The sequence below is a fragment of the Hesperophylax consimilis genome, chromosome 15, assembly GCF_061612785.1.
Source record: "Hesperophylax consimilis isolate HC1 chromosome 15, BYU_Hcon_1.0, whole genome shotgun sequence".
In the NCBI taxonomy this organism is placed as follows: Eukaryota; Metazoa; Arthropoda; class Insecta; order Trichoptera; family Limnephilidae; genus Hesperophylax; species Hesperophylax consimilis.
The window spans coordinates 9473594-9491635 of NC_142850.1; the positions used below are offsets into that span (position 1 = coordinate 9473594).

The following is an 18042-nucleotide window of genomic DNA, read 5'->3' on the forward strand; positions in this document are numbered from 1 at the left end:
TAAGCAATTTTTCAACACATTATTTCTCAGATTTTTGTTTTAATAATGAATTCAATACAAGATAATTAGCACACTAACGGTCATACTAAAAAACGCAGTGAAAACTTTATTTAATTGATAAACGACCGTGTATGTGAAAACCTTACTAATTGAAACGTAAAACAGAAACTGACATAAAATAGTTCATGGAAAGATAAAAGATATACATTGCTTATCCAGTCACAGGGGGTTGGTTTTCTGTTGTGTAAACTTCAAATAATATTAATTTCTCAAGGTATTTTAAATGTACAATATTTTTCTTCATTTTGAAGATGTCTTAAAAACAAACACCATTTTTGAAACTAGATAAAATTACCTTTTAGATTTATGTATTTGAAATATACTTTCATATTTAAAAAGTGCATTATTTTAATTTCAAACATGAAAAAAAAGCTTATCAGAAATGTTTTTAATCAAAATGTCAAAAAAATTTACAGAACTCAAAATTAAAAATACACAGTCCTATTATTTAAGGAATTTGCAAGAAAATTGTCACTTCACTTTGTATCTCGTTCATGCAAATAAAAATCAGACATTTTGGATTCATTTTAGCACAATATATAAGATGATTTTTAAAATTTGTATTTACATACATATGCAGAAGGCATTTGGTTAAAACATTACTTTCGTGGAAGTTTTCACGTGATAAAAGTTAATCAAAAAATAGTATGAACAAAATAACCTCTCTTTTCCGGTAACATGAAACCATGTTCACAATATGACATTATTAATGCATTGAATATTACGAAAATTGACAGAAATGTATTGAATTACACTAATATAATAGAGAATTGGTAATTAGAATAGAAATTATTAACAAAAACATGTTTCAAATGACACATTATAAATCACAAAGCGAAGCTGTCATTAATCCCGCCCATGCGCCTGACGCGCCATACGTTAGGGTTGGGAAAGGGCTGTGTTGCCAAATATTACCTAGCCAGTTAAACACATTTTTTATTAGTGATAATTCAAAATAAAAATTGTACAGTGATAGTACAACGTGTAACAAAAACACAGTTTAACAGTTGTGAAGTGATTTTTTATTAATAAGACTGTAAGACATTAACACATGTTAGTGACATTTTGTAAACTCATCGGCGACGCTAATCTCTCACGACCAGTCGGGTGAGGTTGTTCCCACTCATGTCGTTGAGACATTTTGTAACTATGCGTATGCTTTAGTTAGTGAGTGAGGTTATGAAAGCATTCTAGTTGTGATGTTTCGAGAGTTCAACATTGGTGGCGATGCGGGTCTCAATATTTCAATAGTGACATGTATGATGCTATAACTATGCGCGAGAAGTTGTTTGTGACAATGAAATTTGATGAAATATAATAAATAGAGCAGTGGATGAGGTTTGACTTGTTGGTTACCTTGGAATGGAGAAGCTGGAACTGCACCAGCGGAGAGGATCTTTGATCACCTGCAATCAAGTTGCCAAACTCGCCCAGGATGTACCCGCCCACCTTCACCATGTTCTCGTGACAAGCGGGAGCTTGCAAAGCCTGAAAAATAACAAAATTAATTAATTTTCTTGAATTTTCTGAATTAAATATATGTGTTTTATTACAGTTTTTTGTGTGGAAATTTATGAGGGTTATTGATAAATGTAATTAATGACATGTAATGGGGGCTGTACACTGGAGATAGCACTAACATTGCTGTGCTATATAAACTGAGTGAAAAGGATATACAGTAGAACCCCGTTAATTCGAACCCCGATAATTCGAAAAAACGCGTAATTCGAAATTTTCGCAAAAAAAATTTCCGCTGAAAAATTTTTTCATACAAATTTTTTTTTAATTCGAAATTCGTTAATTCGTAATTCGAAATTTATTTTTGTCCGCGCACGAAAATTTGTTCGTGTAATTCGAAAAAATTTGATTTTTGCGAAAATAAATCGTAATATTTCGTAAATCTGAATCTAAAAGTCAGCCGTGGCGGTAAAACGCCGAAAAATGTATTTTTACGTGGTTTTACATCGTCATGAGAGATGCCATATTTATTGTCCTGTATTTTTCAACTGTTCACTAAGGACGAGTTGTTTCACAAAAGATGATTTTCAAGTTCTGTGAAGGATCTATTCAAGTTCTGTTATTATTTCAATTTTGTGAAGCCCCTGGCCAATAATGATAAAATAATAGAAAAAACACAAGAACTATTTTGTTTATTAAATTGGCACACAAAATTTTTGAAATGTTTGCGCACTAAACGCAGGTTTTATGTCACAATCAGGGTAAAGTGTGGATAATCTCTGTCAAGAAACGTTTAGAGACGAAATGGAAGTGTATGTAAATTACCTCAAATACAGTCTTGGCAGCGTACCCCTGCACCTCCTCCCTGTTGATGACGATCTGAATGACCCGGTACCACACCTCCTCAGACACATAATCTCCCGCAATTCTGATTAGGTTCAGTATAACATCCACATACCTGTAAAATAAACACAACAAGTCAATCAGTTATTGACATTAATGCTGACAAATTTGGTCTGGTCTTCCTCTGGTCTACAGCCCCAAAATATTTGGAAAAACCTTAGATGTTTTGAAAAACGTTTGATAGATCTTAACAAATTTATTTATTTGATTTATTATTGGATAATTTGTATAGCGCCGCTTTTGTGAGATATCACCTCTGTGGGAATGATGTCCTTGTTCTACCGGTACTTCAATGGAAGACGCTCTGAGCATCATTGATCTCTTCGGCACCGGTGTATAATCGGGAAAAACATTTGTTTAGGCTGTGGAACAATTAGCCGGCCTCTGTGTTTCCTCCCTCCTACAACGTGGGTCTCTTTAAGACCCATGTTCATCTTGCACACTTATATTATTTTTGGGTGTGTACAGTTGACTGTTATGTTAAAAAAATAATTCAACATTTTCTCTTCCTCTCCTATTTACAATCATTATTTACTCAATCATTATAATTAACTTAACTTTATATTTAACCTTACACTTTACACCGTAAATTATACTTTATACTTAACTTCATATTTAACCTTACACTTTATACCGTATATTATACTTTAAACTTTATGCTGTATAGTTTATACTTATTAACCGTATTTTTATATTTATGTTAATGGCATATGTCGTGCCGTTTGTTTTTAAATAAATAAAAATCTACTAAGAAAATATATATACATAATATTGGTACCCCATTTTAGTTACACTACATATTATCGTGTACATTACTAAAATTAGAGATTCATAATCTTTCTGGGGAGGCTAAAAGAGCAACTGACGAATGAACACAGCAGCCAAAAGAGGAAAAAATGTACAAAGTTGTATTAAAAAACTTCTGTAATTGTTTTGAAGCATAAAAAAAGAACTAAGACTCTTTAAAAAAAAAAAAACTTTCCACCCTTTGGAACACCAGACCCTTTTATTCTAAGGTAATTCATTTAAGACTTTACTGAGATAGCTCGTTCTAAGGTCACACTGTAAATGGGTTTATTAATTACAATAATTTGCAAAGCACTCACCACGTGAAGTCGGTAGCATATTTCTCCGCCAGGATAGCCACCTTCAGCACCATCTCCTCACGGATGGAGTAGTCTGCCGTTTCTAGGTAGGCCAACATCTCCTGGACAATCTCCTCCGCGTTGGACTTGTCACACATGGCGTATAGTAGGTCCACCGCTTGCTGGCGGACTGACACGTCTTTCTCCATCTAAAATTTGTACAAAAACAGTTGAAAGGTTATTTTAACAAATAAAAGGGAATAAAAAATATGAATATATTAGGTAGAAATATGTTACTCTAATACCCAAAATAATGTAGGCAAATGCCCTTGAAGTGATTTTCCATAAAAACGGAGTTATATAATTTACACACTTACTATTTTATAAGTGCCACACATATTCTCAGTTGCTATAAACGATGATGTAAAAATGAAAGGCCATTTCTAATATTTTTAATGCTCTCATTTTGAATCCTGGTTTCATACAATTGAAAAATTTAAAATTTGACATTTTCTTCTTCCTTTTTAACTTCTTAAGTGCCGCAGTATTCACATTGAAGAATGAAAAAAAAAAAATTCTGAGCAATTCTGAGGAAACTACTTATGGTAGAGTAAATGTTATTTTTACAAATTTATGTTGCATTATCTGGGTACAATTTACAAAAAAATTATTTTGCAAAAACACAAATAACTTATTATTCATCAACAAAGAATGACAGGATCTACAGCTACAGTAACTGTTTGGTTGTGAGTTTATTTATGAAAGCATTTTATTACAATCATTAAACATCTATTGGTTGTAATGCGGGTTTCGTGATTTGAGTAGTGAAGTACGCGCGACATATTGTTGTATGACGTGAGTACACAACATGAGTATCGGATATTTGTGGAAGGGCCTAACACAATCAAGCGCATTGATTGCAATTTTACAGCATCCATCAAGACATACAATGATGGTTTCTTTATCATGGGTTGAAGAAATTTTCACCTTCATGGACAAGATGACCACATCCTCGTGCTTCTTGACCGCCTCGTGGGAGAACTCGGAGGTGGCAAGATGGCACATGGACTCAAGCGCCAGGTAGCGAAGATTCGTCTCCCGGTTACTCAGGAACTGACCCAGTTGGTTGCAGGCACGGACCAGCAGATTGGCCTCGCTGGAAATATTAAGGAAATTAGTTTTTTACATCCACATATTCATACATTTTTAAACGCTAAGCACTACTGTGGTCAAGAATAAAAAGATCATGGAACGATGACCTAAATACCCTAAATATAGTTTATTTCAACAAAATTATCATAACATGTGTTTTTGCCATTGCAATAAATAAAGTTGGAGGCCTCTAGTGGGAAAAACTTGGAATAGTAATTAACTAACCATTATGCTAGTTATCCGCAGGGGTGGTCAGAGAGGATAGAATGCCACGCAGCTCTGTCTTAGCATAACACATCTCGTTTAATTTATATTAATAATGTGGTATAATAAATAAGTAGTGTGTTTGATTCGGTCAGTATAGAGCTAGACAGATATGTGACAGAGTTATAAAAGCCCATGTAGTACATAGATTTCCCTCTCACACCTCAGCTGTTAGCTAGCAAAGACGTATCCGTAAACTTGTATGTAGTAGGTTAATAATAAATGCAATAATCCATTTCGGACTACCTGTGCCAAGACCCAGTTGTTTGGCGGTCCGTCCTCTCTGCCTACCCCTGCGGGGAAACAGCGTGATAGTTAAAGGACTACCTGATCGTACAACACATCATATAAATAACCATAAAATACATAATCTCATATATATTTTAATTATGTTATACTGAATCTTGACATGAACCGAACGTTTTAATTCTGAATGGTGGTCTCACACCAGGGCGATACTAAGATAATGTTCCACTATGGAATCTACATCACAGAGAACTAAAAATAAAAAAATACTTTTTTCACTTTGACACATTTAAAAGATTTTAAATAGCTGAGTTAACCCGTAGTGAACGATTTTGGTACCTAAAAATACCAACTTCGGACATGATTTACTCGAAAATGAAAACTCAAATCAAAAAGTTATACCTCAAAATCTACTCCAAATGTGATGTAGATTGACCAGTTGTAATATGCATAGGTTAATCACTGTGGGTCTGTAATATGTTGCCTTCACAGGATCCCCTGTGAGGATAACTCTATTTTACAATAACTCCGTGACAATTTTTTTCAAATAAAAATCTTTAGCAAGTATCTCCCCTATGGTGTGCTATAGAATGTGTCAATGTACCCTCAAATATCATTAAGCTTTTACTTGACCTTCCTTTATATCTCTTATCCTATTCTAATAACAACAACATAACCTAAAACTCACCTATCATTATGTATGATGAGACTGATGGCCTCAAAGAGCACCGCATTCTTGGCGTTGCTGTGCTGCACCTTCTTGGACTTGGGCGGCTCCTGGGCCTTATTCAAGATGGTCTCCAGGCACTCGGAGAGGCGGCCCCTTACTCCGGGTTCATCGGCTGCTGGCGGGGAGTAGTTCTGCAGCAGGCGCAACAGCTTGACCGACAGCCAGGGAGCCGGCACAAAGTAGTAGGTATAGTCTTGTAAATCTGTGTAGCTGGCTGTTACAATCTGAAATTAAGGATACATTATAAATTAATATCGATGCCTTTGATATTTGATCAGTCATTGGATAACCCACACTTATGTAGCATGCTAAGTTTGGTGACTTAGCAGGGGTGCTCAGATTCATGGGGTGAGGTTTGTCCCGGTCTTAGCGGGGGTTGCATCTATCGACGAACTGCATAGCGATCCGGATTGGGAGAGGCCAGTTGAAGGAGACCCTTTCAGCTCTCTGAATACATCCCCATGCACCGCAGGGGGAAGGACATATTCATATGCACGTCACTCCTGGAAACACTGACTGAGCTAATTTAAAATTCTATGCTTATCTTTATGAAACAGCCTCTTATGCACCACGTGTGCAAACAGGTTATTTATCTAAAACTGAAAGAATTGGGAATATTCTTAGACTGCAGGGGCTCTATTCCTGAATCGAGGGCGCTCGTAATCGCCGTCGAAAGTACGTACGTTGGTCGTCGTTGCTATTCCCGAAATTGGTCGAAGGTACATACTTCGACGCCAAACATCAAAAGTCATTCCACACAACATCTACTGGGTATAACCAGTAGAAACAGGGCAGCGAGTGGTAGGTTGTTGGCGTTTCTATGGAATTGGCTGTCAAAATCGAGTCTAGCTGTCAATTTTTGTTTTACAGCGCGGATTCCGCAAATGTAAAAGTGGGTGAAAATTTCCCACTTACTAAGTCTTTATCGGAGCTTACAAGCTCAATTAAGAGTTGCTTTTGGCAATTTGTAATATGTCCCGCAGCCATTTCTGTTTTGAATAACGAATAACTGTTGTCTGTTTGACAGTCACACCATAGAAATCCCAAAAACATCAGGAACATAGACAATATTCACAGGGGTGCCAATATAATCATCTCTTCTACCAACTTCGACCGTTCGACGCTCAAGAATACGTAAAATTGAAACATTCGAAAAAGTTAGTCGCAACGACTAGTAGTTTTTCACTCGAAGACGGCGCATACGAAAACGATTGATCGTTTAACTCCAGAATCGCAGGCCTGTTGTGCTTTAGGTACAGATAATAAAAAGAAAACTTCATGATCATCAAACAGTATTTTAGGATGAGTTTCACTTTGATGGATTTGCTGGGACAATATACCATTCAGATATCGAAAGTTAAAATTTTTCTCCGACAGGGTCTAATTTTCTTACAAGAGTAGTTTCAGAGATTATATTGTGTGGTTTAATTTAAACTGTCACTCTTCATTGATGAACAAACATTATTACCTGACCCTTACAGCAAGTGGCTCATGACAAGGTACCACATTCATTTATTATAATATTACTGTCTAAGATTATGCTAAGACTGATTTCAAGATCACTGGTCAGAATAACATTGCTAAATCCTACTTTAAATCCCTCTAAATACACTTTACATAAAACAGAATGCTTGACCAAAATATTTTCAGTTTCAAACAACAACATCATACCAGATAATATGTACCAGAATTTTGCATTAAAACTACAAAACTATTTTGAAGACAATCAATGATATCAAAGCGCAGTCCGAATTCTAAGATTCCAGTTTATCTGCTGTGTATACACCAAAGTGAATGTGGTGGGAATTGGCAAATGTTTACAGAAAGAAGACCAAATCACAAGGAATAATTAAAATTTTAATTAATGCTATTGATGAAATCTTGAAGATGTCACTAGTGATGGGTAAAATCCCAGGAATTTATTATTGGGGAATATTTCCAGAACGGGGAATATTGTGGGGATTTTCATTTAATGGTGAAATCCACAGACTATCCAATGAGGGCTTCCTATACTGAATGTTTACAAATGTAACAAAAATTAGAGTATGCCAAGGACAAAACTTTTTACAAACCTACCTAACCTAACCTTTTTTTAAACCGTCAAAATGTTGATATTTGCGGTATTTATATATTCGACAAGCGAGTGATGTCACGGTACATACAATGACTGGTGCAGCAGTACTGCGGCATTCTAGCTGCCGTTCGAATTATGCCTTGTGTGAAATCACGAGACATAATTGTATACGTTTTACCTAAGTTCACTTTGAAAGCTCATAACATCGTCATTTTTGGAGATGTCAAAAAAATTGTCACTATTTACTCTTTAAATATTATGCATTTTCATTTTAATAAAAATAAATTAGGAGACAACCTCATTTAGAATAACTTTCTTAATAATCCAGACAATCTGAAAATTACCGAGTGCCGAACAATGTACAATTTCTACAATGGCTCATGACAATACGAAATTCGATACCGGTTATAATAAATGCACAAGCAACAAATGCAGAGCGACTTTTATCGTATCGGAGCAGTAGTTCGTTTTGAATATCGCTCTCAAAATTTTATGAGAATGTTTGCATATTGAATCTTCATTCTGTGAATATCCAAGAAAAGAAATTTAAAATAACTTTCTTAGTAAAAAAATAAATTCCTGAATTTGGGGAATTCATATTAGGTAGGGGAATATTCCCGGATGCACATCACTAGCATCATGAAATGAAGATTTAGTGAAGGTGTAACTAATATTAAATTTCAACTAACCAGAGAATTTAACCACTAACAAATCTAAGAAACATAACATATTTGCAACAGCCCGCACGGGAAAAAATTACTAGATATCATATATTATATGATAGAGCCTCAGGCAGAGGTAAACTCCTTGGAGTATGTTGTCAGGCTGAAGGGAAGGGGGGGGGGGGGGGAAAGTGAAGAGAAAGATTGCAAAGTAGCGGATCAATTGAAATGGGGTTTGACCATATTATGATAACTCACCCTGCTGAGCCTGGACACGGCCAGATTGACGCACCCCTTATACTCATCAGGATTCTTCTTGACGAGGGCGTCGATGAGAGACGTGGCCGCCGTCACGACACCCATGTGCTGGTCGTTCAGCAAGTGGATGATGCGGGAGGTCCACTCCTCGCCGGGGATGATTTCCGGAGACGTCCTGAATAGACGCAGCAGGCAGAGTGCGGCAGATTGTTTGACCACATCCATGGTATCACTGTAAAAATAGATTTTCGATTAGGAACTTGAGAGAAACAGCAGGAGACAGGCAGGGTGGAGTTGTTCATCAGAAAACTTGGTCGAGGGGTAAGGCTCTCGACTAACAATTCGAAGGTCGCGGGTTCGAATCCAGGCGTGCGCAAATAAATTTTATTTGATGAATTTGAGTTATTTCACAATAGATTTAAAATAATATATAGACATACTTCCGGCAAGTGTGACATACTCTCAGTATCGACCTGGTGAAATACCACCCATCAAGAAACGTTGCTTGAAATGGCTTTAGCCGTGTTTAGTGACCAGATCTGAATAGCCAGGTACTCCCCCACCTTCCTCTTCCCATCTCCTTTTCCTCCCCACTACTTTCAGCCTCACAACACACACCAATTGGGGATGCCAGTCTCACTTGCTCCAGACGGTTGGGGGCAGTTGTTTTTTTGTTTATTGACAACAATGAAATTGAAATATTAAGACAAATATCTTTTGTCACCAAGTGAATTGAACACATCTAGGTAATATATATGTAAAAATATGAATATATTTCTAGCCCTTTAAATCAAGGTCTATAAATATAAATTCACACCTTAGCTGAATCATAATGACATCACAAATCATAATGACATCACACTTGTACCTGTGCCTCTATAAAGAAAAATGAATCTTAGGAATCTCGTCTTTTAATTTGTTTACAAAACATTAAGTTCTAAGGGTCAGGTATTAATTGATACACCACTCAACAGCAGAGGTTGTCGATTTCTATACCTCCAATACGAATTAAACTTTATAAATGTACAATGATTTGAGATTCTCACGGCCAATAGTGCCAAGCTGTTTTGTGCATCCCCCTCCTTTTCAAGCCAACGTTTCGAACAGCCGTGATGTTTCCGTCATCAGGGCAACTGACTCATCTGCCCTGAGGATGGACACCGCAAGGCAGTCAGAAAAGGTTCCATGATATTTCATCAAAATGAAAATTCAACACACCTTTAAAAAGTGATATAGTCATTAAAAGTGATGAAACAAAAACTAGGTTTAATAGTTACATATTATGTAACCTATTTAACCTAGTTTTTGAGGTGTGTTGAATTATCATTTTGATGACATCCCCAGTCACCGTCAGAAAGTTTGGCTCAAGAAGAATGAAGCACAACACGGCATGCTATACCAAAGGTCAAACAACATAATACATACAATATGTAAATAACATTAAAAAACGAGTGTGAGATTTTTGTAGACCAAGTTTAGTCAAACCCATAAAAACGGGTGTGAGTATTTTGAAGACCAAGTCAGCACCGATACAAAAGTTTTTTTTACTATTATACATTTATTTTTCAACTAGCTGACGTGTACCCGGCTTTGCTGGGGGTTATCCTTAGAAGATGGACATTTACCATCATGGACTTTTTTGTAGGCCTATTCAAGATATACAATTCTGTAGTAAATTATTTTGATGTATCTCATGAGGTTTAGCCAGCGTTAGCAATGTGAGCGCCTGAAAATATTTTTTTACGACTTTTTTTTTTTTTTTTTTTTTTTATTTTATTCACATTTAAACCCGCTAAACTACTTATGTAGTTTGTCAGCAGGGACATAGAGACAACATTTATACATTCATAAGATACAATTTGAACGGTACATAATTACATAAATTGGTTACATTGCAGAAAAGTTTAAATAGCAGCATAAAAGCCTTATACAGGGTGTCCGGAAACTCGTAGTACAAGCGGGAAACTGGTAAATCTACATCACATTTGGAGTCGATTTTGTAGTATTTTTTTTTTTTATTTGAGCTTTCGTTATCGAGTAAATCGAGTTTGAAGTTGATTTTTTTTTTTTTTAATTTTTTTTTTTTTTTAATCAAATTCTTATAAATTATTACTGAAGATCAAAGTACCCAACTAATTAAAACTATTTGAAAGGAAAACAAATGAAGAAACTCGGATTTGAAGCATTATTTTGAAATCACCCTTCATTTAACCCGGTGTAATCATAAAATATTTCTGCTCTGCAGGGTTAAAACATCTGTTATTCAACCCTAAACACCAGAAAAAAATTTAACCCTAAAATAGCCGAAAAATATTTTTTTTTGGTTTTTTTTTTTTTTTTTTGAAAATGCTCAAATCAAAAAACTTTATGTTTTTTTGGGTTCCCCATGTGGTGTAGATTCTCCAGTTTCCCGCTTGTACTACGAGTTTCCGGACACCGTGTATAATAAGCAAGTAAAAATAAATGTATGAACAAATTAGTATTATCAACATAAAACATAAAAGCCTTATAAAATAAGCAAGTAAAAATAAATGTATGAACAAATTAGTATTATCAACAAGTACATCAATAGTTTCATAAATAGAGGTAGGTAGTCAGGTATTACAAAATAATTGTTTTTCCATTTTCTAAGAATATGAATTCCATTTCAGGGGCATCAGTATAGATCATTATTATCCAATAACCATTTCCTTAGATTATATTTAACATTAGCAGTATACATGTTATTATTTTTAATTGTCATTGGTAATAAGTTAAACATTTTGGGTACTATATAGTTTAAAGTTCTTTCACCATATTTATTAGTACATTTCGGAACTACCAGTCCTTCATTTTGAGTGAATCTTGTGTTATGTTTATGGCAAACTCTTTCCCTATACAATGAATCAGACAATATAACATGTTGACTTACAATATTATAAAACAATAATCCTCTGACAGGTAAAATATTCAGAGACTTGTATATTAATTTAATGTTACTTCTGTGTTGATTGTCATTATGGATTAACAATTTTATAATGGAGTTTTGTAATGTTTGTATATAGCTTATATTAGTTTTACAAGAATGTCCCCAAGAAGTAATTCCATAACGTATAGTGGATTCAGCCAGAGATAAGTAGATTAACTTTAAAGTGCTTATAGGCACGAAATATTTTATTTTATAAATCCTACCCACAATAGCTCGTAGACGTTTACAAACATTAGCAATTTGTACATCCCATTTCATGTAGCAGTCAATAGTAACACCCAAATATACATAACTTTTGACAAAATCAATGGTTTCACATGAACAGGGCTGTGCAACATTTTTATGTATGCAGTCAAATGTGTGTGTATATAATGAAGGAATTACATTACATCTGGCGTGTGGAGATCTGATGTGCATAATTTTAGTTTTTTTGGCGTTTATAAAGAGGCCTGAATCATGCGACCATTTCAGTAGGGCAATAAAATCATGTTGCATAAGGTTCATTGCAGTAACCAGATCTTCGTGCGATATTACGAGCGCCGTATCGTCTGCATATACAAAATGTTTAACAAATGAAAACAATTTTCTCATAATTGAGACATAAATAATATAAAGGGTTGGCCCTAGAATTGACCCCTGTGCAACACCTGTTGAGATATATTTTCTTTTGCTAAATTTTTTAAGAATTTTTACTCTTATTTGTCGATCAGTTAGTAAATTTTTTAATAAAACTAGCAGCTTTCCTCTAATTCCTATTGCCTCCAGTGTTTCTAATAGTTTATTTGTATCAATGGTATCAAATGCCTTAGAGTTATCTATGAATAAAACCAAAACTTGTTTTTTTAGATTTAATTCATAATTTATGTGATTTGAAAATTCCTGAAGCAGCATTTCCGTACTTTTTTTCTTTTGAAATCCATATTGGTTGGGATCCAACAAAGAGAAAGATTCTAGATATTTATTAAGTTTTATGGAAATGTATTTTTCAAGTATTTTTTCTAGGGCTGGCAATATGCTTATTGGCCTATAATTTTGAATATCTGTATGTTTGCCCCCTTTGTAAATTGGCCTAATGATGCTACTTTTTAGTTCATCTGGTATTACTGCTTGCGATAAAATTAAATTGATAAAGTGTGTTATAACAGGCCCTAAAATATTAATATGTGTCTTAATGTCAAACATTCGAATGTTGTCAATCCCTGGTGACTTTGAATTGTTTAATTTGCTAACAATAATATTGATTTCTTGGCAGGTAGCTCTGGGTAGGTACATACTATGTTGCACTTCATTTGGCCTGACGGTCGATGCTAAATAATCACATTTATGTATCATAGAGCTAACACTATTTGTAAAATATTCAACAAACTTATCTGCTACGGTTTCTTCATTATTCGTATTTAACATATATTTCGAGATTATTTCGTCACAACTACTTTTGGACTTGCGTCCTAATAATTTATTTATTTCATCCCAAGTTTTTTTTGTATTTCCAAAATAATTTTTGAATTTATTGTTAAAAAAGGTAGACTTACATTTAATAATTTCTTTTGTCACCTTATTTCTGAAAGTTTTATATTCCAATTCAAAGAATTGATTGCTAGGAAAATTCTTCCACCTTCTGTACAATGAATCTTTTTTTTTAATGTTTTCTAAGATATTAGAAGTTATCCAAGGTTTTATTGACAGAGGTCTTTTTTTGGGTTTATAATTCATAACGATTTTACTCTGTTCATACAAATTCTTAAAGTTGTTTTTAATTTTACTATATAGTATATTGCAATCTTGTTCCTCAAGCAAGGAGTGCCACTTAAAATTATGAATGTTTTTGTCGATTTTGTTTTGCGATAAAAACGAAATTCTTTCCCCGTGTTCTGGGGCTTCTTTCCTTGCACTATATTTAATATTAACTGCAGTTAAAAAGTGATCCGCTATAGTAATATTATTACATACACATGAGGAAAGAGAATCGCTTTGTTTACATCCACTGTTAAATCGGACAAATATGTGGTCTAAACAAGTTCGAGTAACTTTTCCTGCTAAAACTGCTTCTCTAGTTACGTCACAAATACATTTGATTAAATAATTATCCGACATTATATTTTCATATGCCATAATAATAGGGTTTTGACAATTTAACAAGTCTAGATTAATATCTCCTATAAGTAAAACATTTTCTTTGGGGCTTATAGTATGCAGAATGGCAGATATTTCATTAAGAAATTGTGGTTGGCTAGAGTTGGGGGGGCGGTATATTGCTATGATGTTTAAAATACTCTTGTTTGGAAGTGTCATAGAGCCAAGCACACATTCAAAATGATTTGTTTCTATTGTTTTCTGTTGAAATGTGAATTCATTTCGAACATATAGCAATATACCTCCTCCAGATTTTTTAGTTCGGCAATAGTTGTAACAATTAAATCCAGGAATATTATACAGACAGACAAGATTCGGTGTTATAGCCGTTTCACATAACATTAACACATGAATATGCTTCCAACAAGTATTTAAGTAGACATTCAAAGTATCCCAGTATTTATAAATCGATCTAACATTCAACTGAACAATATTAATATTTTCCATATTGTAGTTGCTATGAAACTTTAGCCAATCACAGAAATTATGAGTATTTTCGTAATCTACCTCGTCATCTTCTTCAATGTAATTAGACGCCATAATCAATAGTTGCAAAGTCCTTGGCAAGGGCAGCCTTGTAGGCCGGGCAGGAGTCCTTGTCTCCAGTCGGATGTGCAGCGGGCTTCCCAAATCTTGTACAGGTGGCGCAGACAGGCTTGGCGGCGGCTTTTGGGCAGTTTATCCGGGCGTGACCTTCGCCTGCGCAGTGTCCACATCTTTGCTGGTCCTTGCAAAACTTGAAGGAATGTCCGATCATTTGGCACTTGGAGCACACTGTAAGTCCAATGAAGTCACGAACACGGCACACATTCCAGTCCACAAAGACTTTCCCCTGCTCCACCAGCACGTGACGAATGTGGGCAGGAACCTCGAAGACCCGGTGGCAAGTTGATCCAGTTCGAGCGCCAGCAAGGTGACTTAGCTTGCAACTTTTTACTGCGAAATCTAGGCCTGCTTTGTCCTGGGCTCCTGCTAAGGCATTTTTTAGGAAGCACTCGTCCGTTAGGTCACGAGGAACGTTAAAGAAAATCACCCTTGGAAGCCGTTTTGTTGGTAATCGAGCGCTTAGAGTGTCCGAGTTTGCTAGACATGGGGTTTTCAGTATTTTATCCTGATCTTCTTGTGTTGCAGTATGGATTACAACGCCTTTGTTTCTGATTCTCCTAATACCCGTCACACGGATTCCAAGTTCTGATGGTCGTAATGTATCTTTTAGTAGCTGTTTCGTATCGTCGCTATCTTTTGTAGAATCCAGCTTTGGGAAGATGCATACAGCAGGTTTGGGGGTCCCAACGTTAAGTCCTGAGCGGTTGATTGATGGTATCATCTTCTGTGGGCCATTTTTCACAATATCGGCAAACGATAGGCTTGCTTCCGTGGCATCGGCTACTCTACGCATCACTGGTCCTAGATCTGACTCCAACTGCAATATTTTTTCTAACCTGTGTTGGTTTTCTGCTTTTTCAATCGCGATCTCTCCCTTTGCCACTATTAATTTGGCATTGACTGTTGCCAGATCAGCTTTGAAACCCTCTCGTTCCAATAACAGCTGTGAAACTGATCTGAATACAGCGGATACATATGCGCTTATCCGCAGTTGTTGATCCTTTGAGACTCTTGACTGCTTTTCAGCAAGGACATCTTGGAGTGCTCTTAGACTTGCTTCAGTGTCGTTCAGTATCTGTACTGAGGACACTGGGATTTCACTATCATTTTCAGACACGTCGGAATAGTCCGATGCTCCGTCAGATTCCTCATCTTCAACCACTGGAGAAATCATTCCCGAGGCCTTTTTTTGTGATGGGGACGTCATCTTATCCAGCATTCTTTTTTTACGCCGATGGCAGCATTCATCAGGCATCGGTGGGATGGACATTTCAATGAGAACAAACACACAATCTTAGGTTGTTTTAAAACTTTCGATAAAAATGTTTAGAATCCGCTAGAATAGTATTATTTTATTACTGTTTTATCAAATAAACTTTTTTGGCACTTAAATTTTCCATATAAATACTGTTTGCACACGAATTCGGAGGTTTTTTTTAGTTTTTTTGCAAGAGCAAATGTTGATTACAAAACATCGACTTTTCTATTAACTCTTTGCACACGGTCGTATCAACTGTTGTTACGGCAAAAAGTCTATACTCACACGCGGCTGTATCAACAGTTGATACGGAAACTTTGACGGTCGATATTCCAGTGCTCTTTCGTCATAAATGTATTTCATGCTCACTTGGACATTCGTCGAACTATCACGATGCTGACATTTACAAGAATTTCTCAAAAATTAAATTGTATTTCATAAAAAAAGATCGATAATCAAGTGCGCCTCTTCGCGCCTTTTAGTTAACATTTTTGTCAACAGATGGCGTTAGTAATAGTATGTCATTCACAACTTTTCATAACTAAAAATGATAAGTGATCATGGTGTCCCACTTGTGTCTATCAACACAGTGGCCTAAGTACACACACGCCGAGTGAATGGCGGGACCACATTCAAAAGATATGGTCCGTCTTTGTATGAAATTTTATGTTTACGTTTTTGTTTTTATAAACATCTAAGAGTATTGACACACGAGGATTTGTTTTCATATTGTGGAGAATAATCTGTTCTGTCTATATAGTCCAATAAATCATGCCAGAATGCTATAATTTGACATTTAATTGCGTGCATAGGTATTTGAAAATATGTACCGTGTACGGGTATAGATAAAACGGAGCAAATTAATGCGTTCAAAAGGTAATTTCTTTCAACTTTCTAGAAATATAATTTACATGTATTATATATAAACCTTTTGGAAGAAATTCTCTAAATGATAGTGAAAACCCAATCAAAATCTGTTGCGTAGTTTAAAAGAACTAAGCGCACAAACAGACAGACACGGATAGCGACATTATTTTATAATATTTAGAGATTTTCAACCTAGTTGTGACGGCCAAATTTTTTGTTTTTTTTATGAGGATTGAACCTTCCTCCCCAGGGACTAGAGTCAACACTGCTAACACCTAAGCCAAATCCTAAATGTATAGTACCAGCATTTATTTAGTTTATTTTGTTGTAAATTTTTAAATTCAATGTCATCCAATTTCAGAAAAATGTGCATGAGTGCCACCAAATAGAATTGATAGAATGCATTGTCATCGACAATGAGTCTATCTGTCGAGTTTCAGCTCGATCAGATGTCAGGAAGTGGGTTAATTTCCACTTCAAAGATTCCAATTAATTTATTCTTTCAATAAAGAAAACAATATCAAATGTATGAAGTAAATTATTACAAGCAACGATTATTAGCCTGTAACAACAATACAAACTAGCAGTTAAAAACCCGCTCCGCGGGTTTTTTTCTGCTAGGCCCTGCGGGCGGCTCTTGCTTGAGCTTCGCCCATTTTAAGTGATATTAACAACAGTTACATTTAATAGATAGATATTAGAACATTCACAGAGAGAGGGTGAGTATATATATTGTTAAAACACGGAACAGGAAGGAGTTAATTAATAATAACATTCTAAATTTACGCATAATAAGAATGACAGTTGTTTGAATAAATGAAATTTTACGTATTTGTGATGGATTATTTCAAATGAAACACTATTATTGACTACATGTCTACAACTGATATTAACTGTTATCGTACCTAATATAGTTAGCTCATAGGAGACTTGCAGTGCTTAAATATGTGTTACAACCGTCAATGTCTATAAGTTGAATCAATATCGTTTAGTTTGTCACAATTAAAGATAGTTTTAACAAAGTTGACTTAAATAATAGATTATTACATATTGATTAATTGTACCCGTGTTTATGAATAAAAGGAGGGTAATTGTGCGATGACATTAGCAGTCGGTTTAATTAAAAGGTGCTAATTTTACTCCAACTGGTGGTAATTCTTTACCTACAACTGTTACTGTATCTAATAAAGTTTAATGCTAGATTATATATACACCTTCATCAGGAGAGTAAAAATCTATATATAAAGGTAGATTATTACAATATAGCGCCCCTGAGGTGATATCTCACAAAAGCGGCGCTATGCAAATTGTCCAATAA

The 18042-nt window shown here is 35.2% G+C and overlaps 1 protein-coding gene across 2 annotated transcripts in view; it reads right to left on the bottom strand.

Annotated features, from left to right (window-relative positions):
* AP-2alpha (adaptor protein complex 2, subunit alpha) overlaps positions 1-18042 on the bottom strand; it is a 39745-nt gene that overhangs the window by 7855 nt on the left and 13848 nt on the right. For both annotated transcript variants that reach the window (XM_089640183.1, XM_089640184.1), the window contains exons 5-10: positions 8893-9124; positions 5857-6122; positions 4494-4662; positions 3528-3715; positions 2344-2476; positions 1417-1548 (exon numbers count right to left, since the gene is read on the bottom strand). In XM_089640183.1, coding sequence (XP_089496309.1) covers positions 1417-1548; positions 2344-2476; positions 3528-3715; positions 4494-4662; positions 5857-6122; positions 8893-9124 — 1120 coding nt within the window. The remainder of the gene's footprint in view (positions 1-1416; positions 1549-2343; positions 2477-3527; positions 3716-4493; positions 4663-5856; positions 6123-8892; positions 9125-18042) is intronic.